The sequence below is a fragment of the Bos indicus genome, chromosome 20 (genome assembly GCF_029378745.1).
Source record: "Bos indicus isolate NIAB-ARS_2022 breed Sahiwal x Tharparkar chromosome 20, NIAB-ARS_B.indTharparkar_mat_pri_1.0, whole genome shotgun sequence".
Lineage (NCBI taxonomy): Eukaryota > Metazoa > Chordata > Mammalia > Artiodactyla > Bovidae > Bos > Bos indicus.
The window spans coordinates 13,712,871-13,728,530 of record NC_091779.1 but is presented as its reverse complement, the minus strand read 5'-3'; the positions used below and the strand labels follow the sequence as shown (position 1 = coordinate 13,728,530).

The following is a 15,660-nucleotide window of genomic DNA, read 5'->3' as shown; positions in this document are numbered from 1 at the left end:
TGTCTCCTGCACTGGCAGGTGGTTCTTTCCCACTCATACCACCTGGGAAGCCCTTCTATCTGGTCTATATCCCCTACATGCAAAGTAGGGACCTGTATAATGCTCCATGGAAGTTAAACACTCTCGGATGGAACTACTTTTATATTAAACATGTAGATAGAAGGAAAATACTAACCAAATAACTTTAAGAGAAAAATTTTGGGTTTTTTGTCACAGTTAAAATGTACATGTACCACAAACTATGATAGGTTCGGGGTCTACAAATATCACTAGAACCCAGTCTCTGCTCAGTCTATGGACGACAGAGCTGGATGTGTAGGTGAGTAGTCTCCAGTGTGATGAGTGCTTTTGTTCACTGGACATGTAGAATAGATTAAGAGCACAGAGAAGGAATTTCTAAAACAGCTGGAGGTGATCAAAGAAGCCTTCCTGAGAAGAAGTCTGAACCGAGTTCTGAAAGATAAATGAGATGTGGAAGAGGTGTTGTTTCTCAGGTAAGGAAGAAGAAATTTGTTCCAAGCAGAGGGAAAACACTGCAGAGGCCTGAAGAGAGCCTAACAATTTCAGGACATGTGAAAGTAGTTACTTAGGCCTGGAGCAGAGATTTAAGGGCAGAAAGACGGTTGAGGAAGCCATGGAAAGGGGACAGATCCAGGGGTCCTTGTACGCTAAGCAGCTTGAACTTGATCCTGAAGCCTGTGGAGTCAGAACTTGATCCTGAACCATGCCACTGAAGGAGCACCATGATCAGACTTACCTTTTAAGATTATCTGCAGAGAGTCTGGAAAGTAGATCAGAAGACATCTGTAGAGTCTGAGGTTTTGGACTTGGGCAACTGAATGCACACTGGTGATCTTCATTGAGTATACCCCTTTTACTAGTTAGGAGTACAAGAGGAAGACAAGTTTGGTTCTGGGACCTAAGGAAGATTGGTCTCTTTAATTTTAGACATAATTGGATTCGAGGTGACCATTGACATCCAAGTGGAGTGAACCAGCAGGTATTAGATATATGGGTCTAAGGTCTTCTCTGGTGGCTCAGTGGTAAATAACCCTCCTGTCAATGCAGAAGACCTGGGTTCAATCCCTGGGTCTAGAAGATCCCCTGGAGAAGGAAATGGCAACCTATTCCAGTATTCTTGCCTGGAGAATTCCATGAACAGAGGAGACTGGTGGGCTACAGTCCATGGGGACACAAAGAGTTGGACACAACTGAGTGAGTAACACATACACAAACAATCTCATAAGAAGTGTTTTTTATATTTTAATTGTATTGTTGGTGTCTTTTGGCCCTGCCTGCTTCTTGTGGAAAGAACTATAAAGTCTTTTTTACTGCACTGATGCTCTTCAAAATAGTGCTTCCTCAGATGTATTTCTCAGAATGTTGTTAGGATTAAATAAGTGTTTTTAACATTGCCTGACACATAGGAAGTGAAAGTCACTCAGTTGTGTCCGACTCTTTGCGACCCCATGAACTATACAGTCCATGGAATTCTCCAGGCCAGAATACTGGAGTGGGTAGCCTTTCCCTTCTCCAGGGGATTTTCCCAACCCAGGGATCGAACCCAGGTCTCCTGCATTGCAGGTGGATTCTTTACCAGCTGAGCCACTGGGGAAGCTGGAATCTGCCTGCAATGTGGAAGACCTGGGTTCAATCCCTGGGTTGGGAAGATCCCCTGGAGGAGGGAAAGGCTACCCACTCCAGTATTCTGGCAGGAGAATTTCATGAACCATACAGTCCATGGTGTCGCAAAGAGTCGGACACATAGAAACTGCTCGGTAAATGACTCCTCCTTCCCTCACTGTCTCTGTTCTTTCTTCGCTCCAAAGAAGACACCAGGGAACTGCTTTACGAGTCGAAAAGAGAAAGGATACCAACAGGAGGATACAGGCATACTCTCATTCCTGAAAGGAGATCACCTAGCGCAGCACTGTCGTTTAGACCTTTCTGCTCTGATGGTGATATACTCTGTCTGTTCAGTATGGTTGCCACTTGCCATGGTGGCTACTGAGCATTTGCAATGTGCCTAGTGCAAGTAAAGAACTACGTTTTTTATTTTGTTTACTTTAAATAACCACATGTGGCTACTGTGTTAGAAAGGATAGATGTAAGGGACAACGTGCTGCCTGGCTCGAGGCTTCAAGGTAGAAGAACGCTAGGTGCCTAAAGGAACAGGCGATCCTTGAGGAGTTCCACGGCTGGGATTTGGCATTGATGAAATCCAAAATTAAGGAGTCCCGTATGCTCTGCTGAAAGGAGCCTGGCCTTGAGCTGTGGCTTCTAAGTTGTAAGGCGGGGGTGATTTAGTTAGATCAATGGCTGAAAAAGACAACTTTGTGACTAGTGGGAATCAAGATTGAAAAGGCATGGTTCTGACAAAATAACCAGAGAAGGAACTAACTAAAAGAGACACAGAAATTCCATTTGAGAGGTTGGTGAAATGCAGCCCTCATAGCTTGAAGAGAAACATTAATTCCAAAGTAAATACTGGGAATATTTGCCAAGTATTTTAAAGAATTGGGACAAATTTCAGGAAATGCCATGCAAACTGTTAACTAGAACACTATAGGAAAAGGATGGGAGCATGGATTAAATATAAATTCTGTGGAAGTTGTGACATTTTACATCATGGAGTTTCACACTAGTCCTGGCCCTAATAAAACACACGTTCCTGTATGGATGTTTATTTGTGATAATGAAGGGAGATAGTGTTGTGATGATGTTTCAGCCGTGTCAGTACCATCTCGTCTCAAACACATAAAGCATCTACAGTGTGCTCAGCAAGATGCTAGGGTTGTGACACCAGATGAGTACAATGGTTATTGTGCTAGAAGAGTCCTAGTCTGATTTGGCATACAACACCAGCCAATTGAACAAGTAGATGACAGTTAGTTCTGTGTCTAAAATAGATGCCACAGCTAAAAGGTGATACAAGCTCAGATCTGTATGAACTGACACAGTCAAAGACACCCTGTGGAAGGACGTAGAGGCCTTTTTGCTTCAAAAGAAAATGAACCCAGTAAATTAGAATATTTCTTTCTTTAAAATATTTCTTCATTTTTGGCTCTGTTGGGTCTTAGTTGCAACACACGCAATCTTTCTTCACAGTGCATGGACCTTTCTCTCTAGCTGTGGTGTGAGGACTTAGTTGCTCTGTGGCACGTGGGATCTTCCTGGACCAGGGATGGGACCCGTGTTCCCTGCATTGACAGGTGGATTCTTAACCTCTGGACCACCAGGGAAGTCCCAATCAGAACATTTCGGAAAATACATTCCATAAAATATTTTCCTAAATTTTTCAGACAAGTAACAATGGCATGCTCATTTGTCAAAACAAAACTCTTAAGCCTGGTAATCTCAGTCAAAATCTGTGCTGCTTGCTTTCTTCGCCTAAATATTTGGTGTTTGGACACAGGAGACCAGAGTCCCAGCAAATGCATCTTCCTGTCAATTCTATTGTGGTATTTTATATTATTTCTTGGTTAGAAATTCAGAGCTGTGTGTTGAAAGTGCTTCAAAGACAGAGGAGAAAATGAAGGTGTGGTTGGGACTGAAATAATAGCCTGGGAGTTTGTGGAGAGCAGGCGGGAAAGCTAGAGTTTAATTAGACTGTGGGAATCTTGGATTTAATCTAGATTTTCGTGTTCACATAACTGCATGTAATAACTCCTATAGGGAAAGACAAGATCACGGTGTGTTGCCTGCTTTCAAATTTTGTAGCTCTCAGTTGCAAAAAGTCAATAAAAAATCCTCAGTAGATCCTCAAGGGTACAAGCGCAGTTGCTAGAATGACGGCGGGCACACTGGTTTCCTCCCCAGGTGCAGTTCCCCGGGGCTGCGGAGACACTGAAGGGAAGGGATCAAGGTACCAGCATCCAAAGCACCGAATGAGATTGAAATCATAATAAAGGAGCAAAGAAGGGATACTCAGCGAAAAAACAGTGGACGAGAGAGAGCAGAGACAATGAAGGGAGAAAAATTCTCAATAGATCAGAATGTTTTAGTTAGAAGTATTAGGGAATCCTTCTGTCTCCATCCCTTTTCTTCAGTAACAAGAATTATAAATCCTGAATGGAACTACGACAGAACCCCAGACGGTGAGAAAAGAAGGTATAAAATTAAAATTTTCATGTGTTCTGTTGACCATGAAATCATGATCTCTAACTTCTGTTCCTTTCTTCTTACCACATCTACATTTAGGAAATCATTGCACTTTAAAGTAGCTTCTTGTTAGTTGCCATGGAAGCCATACAGGGGTGATCATGGGTACAGCCATTCAGCCAAGACAGAGCTGCTGACATCTTCATCAGTTTAACCAAGTTAAGATCAGGTGTGCTGTGACCAAACACTCCATCTTTCGATAAATGTTAGGAAATGAATGAAAACCAGAGGAAGTCATATCGGTGAGATGTTTGACACAATTTTCTTTTAAAGCTATTTAACGTTAATGAAACGTGTCCATAGTAGTTGGTTTGTACTAAGACGAGTGGTGAAAGGAGCAGGGCATTGGGATGTAGAAATCTTACGTTTTACTCATCACTGTCCCTCTTACTATTCCTTACCTCAGTGATCCCATGGCCAGCCTCTTCATCTGTCCTGCAGCTTCCTTGGAAGTCCAACCAATCAGGGCCATGGCTCGCTCCTTCAAGGCCTCAGTTCTGTGTATCCATGAGGGATTGTGGGAATATGTATTTTGGAAATTTTCAGCCAACACACTACATTTCACATCTCTGTTATTTTAGGCCACCACCAAGCCTGGGAGACCCTCTGGGCTTGGAAGGTCTTATACTCTGACCTCTGTATATCTTGTTTTTTTCTCTGCTCATTTCTTGTTTTTTTCTCTGCTCATTTCTTTATCAGTTTTCATTCCCTTTTCAGCCAGGATCCTGTTTGAGGCAAATAGCATAAAACCACATTCAAACTGGCTTTCAACAGTAGACTCGCATAACTGGAAAGTCTAGCTCTAGGTCAGGCTTCAGAATTAGTTGATCTAAGGGATCAGTGATGTCAGTAAATATTTGGTTTCCTTCCTTTATTCTTCTAGTCACAGTGTTTATTTCATCATTTAAGTCAGGTTCCACTCATTCTCTAAGATGGATGCCAGCTGCAGTCAAGGACAACAGCCTGCTCAGTTAGACTCAGGAGGAATGAGACCCCTTTCTCTCACAGCAGTGCTGAGGGTCGGGGATGCATGGAGCCTGGGAAGAAAGCATGTATATGATCAGATAGGGGAAGAGGTGAATAGCTGGACAAAAAAAAACACATGCTTAGCTATTGGTCGTACTTGGACTCATCCTTTGTTATTGCCAGAGCCCTTGTCCCATGGGAAACAGACTCCTCCATTTTTTCATTTTCTCTGGATCCTCTTTTCTCCTCCTAACCTTTATTGTAATCCATTCAGCTCTGAGGAAAGTATTTCCGCATATCCCTCTTTCTTCTACACGGCATATCACAAAGTAAGGAGGAAAGGTTGATATCTTCTCTGTTCCCAATTTCCTCCTCACCCCCAGCTCTGCTCACAGGCCAGTACCTCTTCACCACGGCATAAAAATGCCTTTGAGGCTCACGGTACCCTGCTTATGATGTCCTCTCCCACCCACCAGGCTGGTCCCCCCCATTCTTTGATGATTTTAATTTCTGGTTCAGTCTTCTTTTCTGCTCCCAGGCCCAGCCATCAGACTGCTGACTCCAGTGTTCCCGAAGACCGTCTGTCCAGTACTGGGCTATCGGTTCTCTGCACTCTTCAACTCATTTATATCAGCCATCCACTTCCAGGAAAATATCCTGGTTCTTATCAGGGTTAATCTTTGGTTTCTTAAATTCAGACATCTATTGTTTTTACTAGAGCAAATTTGGAAAACTCAGCAGTGGCCACAGGACTGAAAAAGCTCAGTTTTCATTCCAATCCCAAAGAAAGGCAATGCCAAAGAATGCTCAAACTACCACACAATTGCACTCATCTCACATGCTAGTAAAGTAATGCTCAAAATTCTCCAAGCCAGGCTTCAGCAATACGTGAACCATGAACTTCCTGATGTTCAAGCTGGTTTTAGAAAAGGCAGAGGAACCAGAGATCAAATTGCCAACATCCGCTGGATCATGGAAAAAGCAAGAGAGTTCCAGAAAAACATCTATTTCTGCTTCATTGACTATGCCAAAGCCTTTTGACTGTGTGGATCACAATAAATTGTGGAAAATTCTGAAAGAGATGGAATACCAGACCAGCTGACCTGCCTCTTGAGAAATCTGTATGCAGGTCAGGAAGAAACAGTTAGAACTGGACATGGAACAATAGACTGGTTCCAAATAGGAAAAGGAGTACGTCAAGGCTGTATATTGTCACCCTGCTTATTTAATTTATATGCAGAGTACGTCATGAGAAACGCTGGGCTGGAGGAAGCACAGGCTGGAATCAAGATTGCCGGGAGAAATATCAATAACCTCAGATGCAGATGACACCACCCTTATGGCAGAAAGTGAAGAGGAACTAAAAAGCCTCTTGATGAAAGTGAAAGAGGAGAGTGAAAAAGTTGGCTTAAAGCTCAACATTCAGAAAACTAAGATCACGGCATCTGGTTCCATCACTTCATGGCAGATAGATGGGGAAACAGTGGAAACAGTGTCAGACTTTATTTTTGGGGGCTCCAAAATCACTGCAGATGCTGACTGCAGCCATGAAATTAAAAGACGCTTACTCCTTGGAAGGAATGTTAGGACCAACCTAGATAGCATATTCAAAAGCAGAGACATTACCTTGCCAACAAAGGTTCGTCTAGTCAAGGCTATGGTTTTTCCTGTGGTCATGTATGGATGCGAGAGTTGGACTGTGAAGAAGGCTGAGCACCGTAGAATTGATGCTTTTGAACTGTGGTGTTGGAGAAGACTATTGAGAGTCCCTTGGACTGCAAGGAGATCCAACCAGTCCATTCTGAAGGAGATCAGCCCTGGGATTTCTTTGGAAGGAATGATGCTAAAGCTGAAACTCCAGTACTTTGACCACCTCATGCGAAGAGTTGACTCATTGGAAAAGACTCTGATGCTGGGAGGGATTGGGGGCAGGAGGAGAAGGGGACAACAGAGGATGAGATGGCTGGATGGCATCACTGACTCGATGGATGTGAGTCTGAGTGAACTCCGGGAGTTGGTGATGGACAGGGAGGCCTGGCATGCTGCCATTCATGGGGTCGCAAAGAGTCAGACAGGACTGAGCAACTGATCTGAACTTAACTACTTGTTACATTGTTACCTGTTTCATTGATTTTGCTGAGATTACAGTCTCTCTTCCTATCTCATACAATTTGCTCTGCCCAGGGACATATGCCACTTCTTCCTACCTCCATTAGCACCTTGCTCCATATGTCCCCTTTTTTTTGGCCAGCCATGCAGCACGTGGGATCTTAGTTCCCCAACCAGGGGTTAAACCCATGCTCCTTGCAGTGGAGGTACAGTCTTACCCATGGGACCGCCAGGGAAGTTCCACTTTCGTATGTCATTTAATAGTGAGTGAGTGCGTGAAAGCCGCTCAGATCAGATCAGATCAGTCGCTCAGTCGTGTCCGACTCTTTGCGACCCCATGAATGGCAGCATGCCAGGCCTCCCTGTCCATCACCAACTCCCGGAGTTCACTCAGACTCACATCCATCAAGTCAGTGATGCCATCCAGCCATCTCATCCTCTGTCGTCCCCTTCTCTTCCTGCCCTCAATCCCTCCCAGCATCAGAGTCTTTTCCAATGAGTCAATCTTCGCATGAGGTGGCCAAAGTACTGGAGTTTCAGCTTTAGCATCATTCCTTCCAAAGAAATCCCAGGGCTGATCTCCTTCAGAATGGACTGGTTGGATCTCCTTGCAGTCCAAGGGACTCTCAAGAGTCTTCTCCAACACCACAGTTCAAAAGCATCAATTCTTCGGCACTCAGCCTTCTTCACAGTCCAACTCTCGCATCCATACACGACCACTGGAAAAACCATAGCCTTGACTAGATGGACCTTTGTTGGCAAAGTAACGTCTCTGCTTTTGAATATGCTATCTAGGTTGGTCATAACTTTCCTTCCAAGGAGCAAGCGTCTTTTAATTTCATGGCTGCAGTCACCATCTCAGTCGTGTACAGCTCTTTGTGACCCCATGAACTGTAGCCCACCAGGCTCTTCTCTGTCCATGGGATTCTCCAGGCAAGAATACTGGAGTGGGTTGCCATTCCCTTCTCCACGGGATCTTCCCAAACCAAACCCAGATGTCATTTAATAAGTAATTTAAAAAACTGGTTTCACACAGAATCGTTAAAAATGACAAATTGTTCAAATAATATATTCAAACAGAACATAAATGAGTATTTTAAAATATTTTTATGTAAGAGCAAGGCCTTTTTGTTAAATGTGAATCACTTGATCCGCATTCCTCACTGTCCTTGAGTAAACTCTACCCAAAAATGCATTATTTTTCATTTCCAGTTTCAGTCTCTTTAAAGTGAAGCAAGAACACTCCAGACACGCATAAGTAATCTAAGTTAAGAAACGTGCTGAATCTTTGTAATTCTGTTTTAAATCTTCTCTAACAGTAGTTTTTTGGTTGGCTTTTTAGTAACTGTCCTGTTTAAAGTATTCCCAAGGTATTGACCTAAACAACAGATCATTCTTTTGGCACACATTTAATCAGTTAAATACTTCAGTTACATGAAAATGAGTATAATAAGTATCAACAGTTTTGTAACAAATAAACTTGACTCTTGGTGAATATATAACTCAGCTGGTTGAAGGAGAAATGTGGAAATACATTGGAAAATAGTCTGCCAGTCTTGAGTATAACCGTCAACCAGTATGTTTCACGTAGGAGACCTCAGTTATTAGGAGAGATGGTTAAGGGGGTCAGACGGCTAAGGCTTCTCCTCTGTTAATAATGTACCTTTCTGTGTCTCAGCCCCTTACACCCCTCAGTCTCCTTGTTCTCACAGCCAGCTCCGTGGAGAGTTGCTGAGGTGCACTCTTCTCTGGTTCTTCACCTCCATACCCTCAGTCATAGTAATCTGACTTCCACCCCTACCACCTGGCTGACACTGCTCTTGCCAGAGTCATCCGTGACATTCCTGTTGCTGAATTCGACAGAGACTTTCTGTCTTCTTGAAATTCATACATCACACTGTCCTTCACTCCTCCCTTTTTCAGTGTTCACTTTTCACAATTCCTTGAACCCTTCCTACTTGATTCTCTTTCCTTCCGCTTCAGTGATTAGACTGGAGTTAGAGTCCGGTTGGTCTGTTCTCCCTCCGCAGATTCCCCTGGGCCAGCTCAACCACCCACGTCACTCCAGTTACATTCAACAGTGGTGAATTTTGCTGACTTGCACCACCGCCGCTTCAGACTTGGCACGTCCAAAACTGAATGTCTCTGTGTCCCACCAGAGAGCCTCCTCCTTTGTCTAACTTCCCTATTTTAGCAATGGTGCCTCTGTCTGTCCCTCTAGTTCCAAGAGAGAAGGCTAGACACCACCTCACCTCTTCCTAAAATACGTTCAGTACCAAGTCATAGTGATTTTATTTCCTGAATATCTTCTAAGTCACTCCAGTTCCCCATTTCCTAGTGAGGTATTCCATAATATTATGCCCCAGTTCCCATCACAGCTTTCCTCTGGAATGAGCCCTCTTTTCTAAACATTTCAACTCATTATAATTTGAGTGATTAGTTTAAAACACATACCTTTTCTCGTCTCTCACCTGATTGAAACCCTTCAGTGACTTTGTCGTGACCCTTAGAGTAGGTCTGAGCTCTTAAGTGATTCCCAAGGCTCTTCATTCTCGAGTCCGTACTTAAGCTTTTCAGATTTTTCATTCCTTACAGTCTTTACCTTTGGATAACTTCTATACATTGTTCAGATCTTGGCTTGCTTATTGTTCCTTTTAGAAAATCTTTCTAGAAAAGCTCCTTCTGTGATATTTTAGAGTTCTCCCTGTTTACCCTATAAAACTCATCTCAGTGTAGCACAATTGCCTATTAATCGATTTGTCTTCCCTGTATTATAAATTATATATGTTATAAATAGGAGGGTCCCACTCAATTGCCTGTGTGTCTTTGGTGCCTGTAACAAGGAGTAGACATAGCGCATGCTTGTAAGTATTTGTTGAACAAACGACATTAAAGCAGTCACTTAGCCTTTCTGAGCCTCAATTGCATCATCGTTAAAGGGGAATATTGTCTTGCCCACATCATAAGGTCGTTTTGGGGTCTTGTAAGATAATAGGAATTAAGTTGAGTATTCTAGTTAAGAGAGTAGGTTCCTGCTCTCTACTTCTTGGTTTTTAATCCTAGCTCTCACTGTATCGCCAGCTGTGTGACCTTGGGCAAGTTAGTTAACTTTTCTGTGTTTTAGTGACCCCCTTGGCTAAAGAAAAATAACCACAATATCTACCTCATAGGGTTATTGTGAGTTTTAACTGAAAAGCATTCAGTACAGTACCTAAACACAATAAATGTTAGCTATTATAATATTTTTATTTAGAAGCTCTAGAATTCCATATTATAACTATATATGCAAACATATGCCATCAATTTTTAGTTTCAGTATTTTAAGGGGTTAAAGGATTGGTATAATTTTTAATTTTTTCCCCTTTATCTTTTAGGATAATACCATACCAGATTTTATTTTTTAAGTCATAAATTCAAGTCAACATAGTTGATTAACATGAAATTTTAGTAATACATTTTTTAAATTGTTCAATATAAAAATAATTTTGAAAATCCTTCCTGAATATCAAAATATTGAATTTACATACATAGTAGGTAAATATTAGCAAGAGAAAAATGTAAACATTAACATAAGAAAGATTACTGTTTTAATTTATAAAGGACGATTATCAATAATATATCTTTGACACCTAACTTTATTTCTCTGATTTAGTTACATAAGTAATTCAGTGTTTGGGAAGTCCAAATTCCATTAACTCTGTAACTAGTCAAGAAAACAAGTAAATACAAGAGCATTTAGTTTCATGAGTATGTATTCACCGGAAAGAAATTTGCTCAATTTGAGTAAAAAGTTCTTTCTAATTTAAAATTTAATTAAATAATACACATTTGTCTGTTGACTTTGGACCAAAAAAGTGCCTAATTTTTATCCTTTTCTGATTCTTTTTAGAGTTGGTGGTTCCAGAATTTTATTCAGAATGACTTTAGGAAGAGAAGAGATGTCTCCCCTTCAGGCAATGTCTTCCTATATGGCAGCTGGTAGGAATGTTTTAAGATGGGATCTTTCACCAGAGCAAATCAAAACAAGAACTGAGGAGCTCATCTCGCAGACCAAACAGGTGTACGATGCTATTGGAATGCTTGACATTAAGGAGGTAACTTACGAGAACTGTTTGCAGGCACTCGCAGACATAGAAGTGAAATATATAGGTGAGTAGGATGCAAAAACATATCAATATTTCATTTTGTGGGCATCATAAACCATTTTATGCTTCCCGACTCAACAATTCATTTTCCAATTTTACAAGACATTGATTTTTACATAATGATTTGTAATTGCTTAAATGATTAATGATTCATAATTGCTTAGAATTATATTACCTAAGGTAAAAAATTTTATTATGTGGCCTGAGGTGCTATAAAACATACACTCTTGTTACAGCTGCATTCTGGAGAACAATATCTATCAAAACTTTTTAAGACATGCAGACGGATTCTTTACCAGCTGAGCCACAAAGGAAGCCCAAGAATACTGGAGTGGGTAGCCTATCCCTTCTCCAGTGGATTTTCCTGACCCAGGAATTGAACTGGGGTCTCCTGCATTGCAAGCAGATTCTTTACCAACTGAGCTATCAGGGAAGCCCTAACAAGTGCATACCCTAGCCCGATAATTAATTCCCCATTTAGGTATAATCTAAGAAATAATCAGATATAGGAAAAATCATGTATAAATTTATGTATAAACAGGTACTCTATCATAGCAGAAGCCTGGAAACAACTGCTAAGTGTCAACTAGTAGAATAGCTAAATAAATTATGGTATATTCACCCTCTGTAACAGTATGCAGGCATTAAAATCATGTTTAGGAGTAGTATTTAGTAACATTAAAAGGACAGAGAAAGAAAACAAATTTTAATAATGTCCAATGTCTTGGGTACTAAGTTTGTAGTTGATTTTTAATTTACTCTTTATACTTTTCTCTATTTTCCATATTTCCTACACTTAAAATATATTATTTTTATAATCTAACTATTGTGTGTTCAGTTATGTCCGACTCTTTGCAGCCCCATGGACTGCAGCCCACCAGTCTCCTCTGTCCCTGGAATTTTCCAGACAAGAATACTGGAAAAAGTTGCCATTTCCTGCTCCCGGGGATCTTCTTGACCCAGGGATCGAACCCACCTCTTGCATCTCCTGCATTGCTGGCGGACTCTTTACCACTGCCCAACCTGGGAAACCCCCAATATAACTATTAGACCCTTTGAATTATAAGGAATGAAGAATCATGCTAGTTATCTCAAAGAATTTTGTAGGATAATTATGCCTAAACAATCTTGGCTGTGTGGTAACTGGGCTTTCTAAGAACATAGGCTATAACTGAATATCATAAACATTTGTATGAATTCTGGAATTTGGAAGGTTGTCCAAAATCTTAAGCAGCCCCAGTGACCAAATCATCTCTTTACCCATACCAAGAGCTCCCTACCCTGTATCCTACCATGACACAGGGACTTGACTGCTTTCTCTTCCCTCTGCGTTTCTATCTCAGTTTCTGCCATTTACTACCAGCTTCTTCACTCCCATTTTTGTTCAGTCACTAAGTCGTTTCTTACTCTTTGCGACCATGGACTGCAGCACAACAGGCTTCCCTGTCCTTCACTATCTCCTGGAGTTTGCTCGAATTCATATGCATTGAGTTGGTGATGCTATCTAACCTCTCACCTTCTACCACCCTCTTCTCCCTGGTGGGTTAGACGGTAAAGAATCTGCGTGCAATACAGGGTTCCATCCCTGGGTCAGAAAGATACCCTGGAGAAGGGAATGACTACCCACTCCAGTATTCTTGCCTGAATTCCACAGACAGAGGAGTCTGTTGGGCTACAGTCCATGCGCTCACACAGAATCATGACTCAGTGACTTTTTTTTTTCCACTCTGATTAATGACCACTAAATTTTGCTACAAGCCTTGAACTTAAAATCTTCAATAAAAAAGATCTGATTGGGCTTGTAGTTAGTCAAATAAAGGGAGTTGATCCCCATTCAGCAGAGCTTTCTCAGCAGGCAATTTCATATGCCTTTTCCACCCTGTAAGTGGTTTGTCCTTGGTTCACATACTCACATTTTCAGTCACTTATGGCTATGATGGTGTGCCAGGGTAATAGCTTATGCATTTAAGAAATGTAAAAATAAGTAGGGAAAAAAATCTTTTAAAACAGAATGATCTTAAATTCTGCTTTTTCTCCCCAAATCATACATCTTTTAAATATAACTTTGGTTTTGTGATATTTGTTCTCCCTCTCCTGTGAATTTCTCTTCATAGGTTAATCATAAAAATGTTTGAATTTCAGAATAGATTTTTTAAAATAATTTTTTAAATTATCTAATTTTTAAATTTAGATAATTTATCTAATAATTTTTTTAAATTATCTATTTTTTTAAAAAACAAACACTATGAATTTGTTCAGGTATTTGTGGCATTTTTATAGCTTTCTTTGTAACTATGTTTTAAGAGGACCGATATGCATAAGGTAGCTTGTTTAACTGGACAATTCCTTGGTATGTAAAGGGTAGCTTTGCCGTCTACCATATATCGCATGTGTAAATTTTACCTATTTACAATACCTTCAAAGTGCTAAAGAGTAAAATTAAAATATATTAATTGTCACAACATAGCCACAACTTCCCTGTAAATGATAATTTTTTTTTTTTTGCCATAATATGGATTATTTCAAGACAGCAGATTTTTGCCTAATTAAAGTCAAAATACAAATGTTTGAAAAATCCAGCTACCAAGTTTGATATGTGAAAGTGAGAACAGAAGACATTACCACTATTATTTAACAGGAAGGGCCCCAATATTCATCTGCTTACTGAATATGTCCATTGAGATTTCTGAGGATCATTTGAAATTATATGCAGCTTTTTATGTTTGTATGAATGCTTGCATTTGGGGGAGGGTTCATGACTTTGGTTAGATTAAGAGTTTATTGTAAAGGCTAAGAAGTTTTCTAAACAAACCCATCCCTCTAAATCACCTGCTTGTTTCTTAAACATGCTTTGTTCTGCCAGTCCCCATGTTTGCGGTCTCTACTTCTCCAGTCCCCAACTGAGCTCTTCCTCTCGCCCCGCCCATCCTCTAAGGTCCAGCCTTCTCAACGGGTGTGGCTTAATGCCTCAGCCCTTGGTATTGCTGCCTTGACAGCTAAGCTGCTCTGTCCTCGTATTGTTGTTTATCTTTTCATGTACTGTTCCCTACCCCCAACTCCCAGACTATAAAATGCCTCAGTATGAGAACTATATCTTTTAAATTGGAAGGTTGTGATTGATATATACACTGTAACTATATATGTATAAAATAGATACTAGCAAGAGCCTACTGTATAGCACAGGGAGCTCTACTTAATACTTGGTAATGGCCTATATGAGAAAAGAATCTAAAAAAGAGTGGTTATAGGTATATGTGTAACTGATTCGCTTTTTTGTATTCCTGAAACTAACACAACTTTGTAAGTCAACTATACTCCAATAAAAAAATTTTTTTTTAAAGGACATCTTTTTTCCCCTCTACATTCCCAGATAATAAATTGCATTCTAACCATACTTCGTTAATTACTCAGTGCACACCCTTAGTGTTCTTAGCAATGCCCCTGGACTAGCAAAGTCCTATTTTAGACACTGTTTCTCAAAAGCCTTAGGAGCCTCTAGAGAAAATATATAATCTTAGACTTATATTGGGATAATCCTTCATCTGTGTATGAGGTATTTTTCTTAATACCAACTTGATGAGTCCTTATGGTTTTTTTCCTCTATTAACAGTGGAACGAACCATGCTAGACTTTCCCCAGCACGTCTCCTCTGACAAAGAAGTACGAGCTGCAAGTACAGAAGCAGACAAAAGACTTTCTCGTTTTGATATTGAGATGAGCATGAGACAAGATATCTTTCTGAGAATTGTTCATTTAAAGGTAAATGATCTTATAATTCCTTTAAGAGGAAAAAAAAAAAACAACAATAAAAACATAAAAGCCTTTGACCAATGATAAAAAGTATTTGAATGTGCCTAGATTTTGTGTCTAATTATTATAATAGAGGGCACAGCGTAGTGTTATATTATGCCACTTAGGTTTATGTTGAGCTACTAATTATATTCATTTAAAATTTTTAAGACCAAGTATAATAAAAGAGTGTACATCTATAAATCTAAAACTTTTTAACTATCATGGATTTTAATAGTTTAATGAAAAATATTCTTTGAATTTTAAAAAAATTGCAGCTCAAATGGAGTTGAGTTGTCTATAAATAATCATGTGGTTTTGGCTGTAAACCTGATGACTTACTGTTTGATTCTGCATGCCGGAGACATTCTTCTCTGTCATTCTTACATTTCTCAGACTCACAGAAATTATGGATTATGAAATCTCTAGGTGGGTCTGCCTTGAGTGTTTTGACTCTTTTCATCACCAATGTTGATTTGCTTCCTAGCAT

The 15,660-nt window shown here is 40.3% G+C and overlaps 1 protein-coding gene across 2 annotated transcripts in view; it reads left to right on the top strand.

Moving 5' to 3' along the window:
* NLN (neurolysin) overlaps nt 1–15,660 on the top strand; it is a 100,722-nt gene that overhangs the window by 27,743 nt on the left and 57,319 nt on the right. The window contains exons 2-3 of one of the 2 annotated variants that reach the window (XM_019983055.2): nt 11,126–11,385; nt 14,992–15,140. In XM_019983055.2, coding sequence (XP_019838614.2) covers nt 11,126–11,385; nt 14,992–15,140 — 409 coding nt within the window. Of the gene's footprint in view, nt 1–11,125; nt 11,386–11,444; nt 13,263–14,905; nt 15,141–15,660 lie in introns of those variants that run through there. The other variant, XM_070774613.1, reaches the window with a different exon arrangement.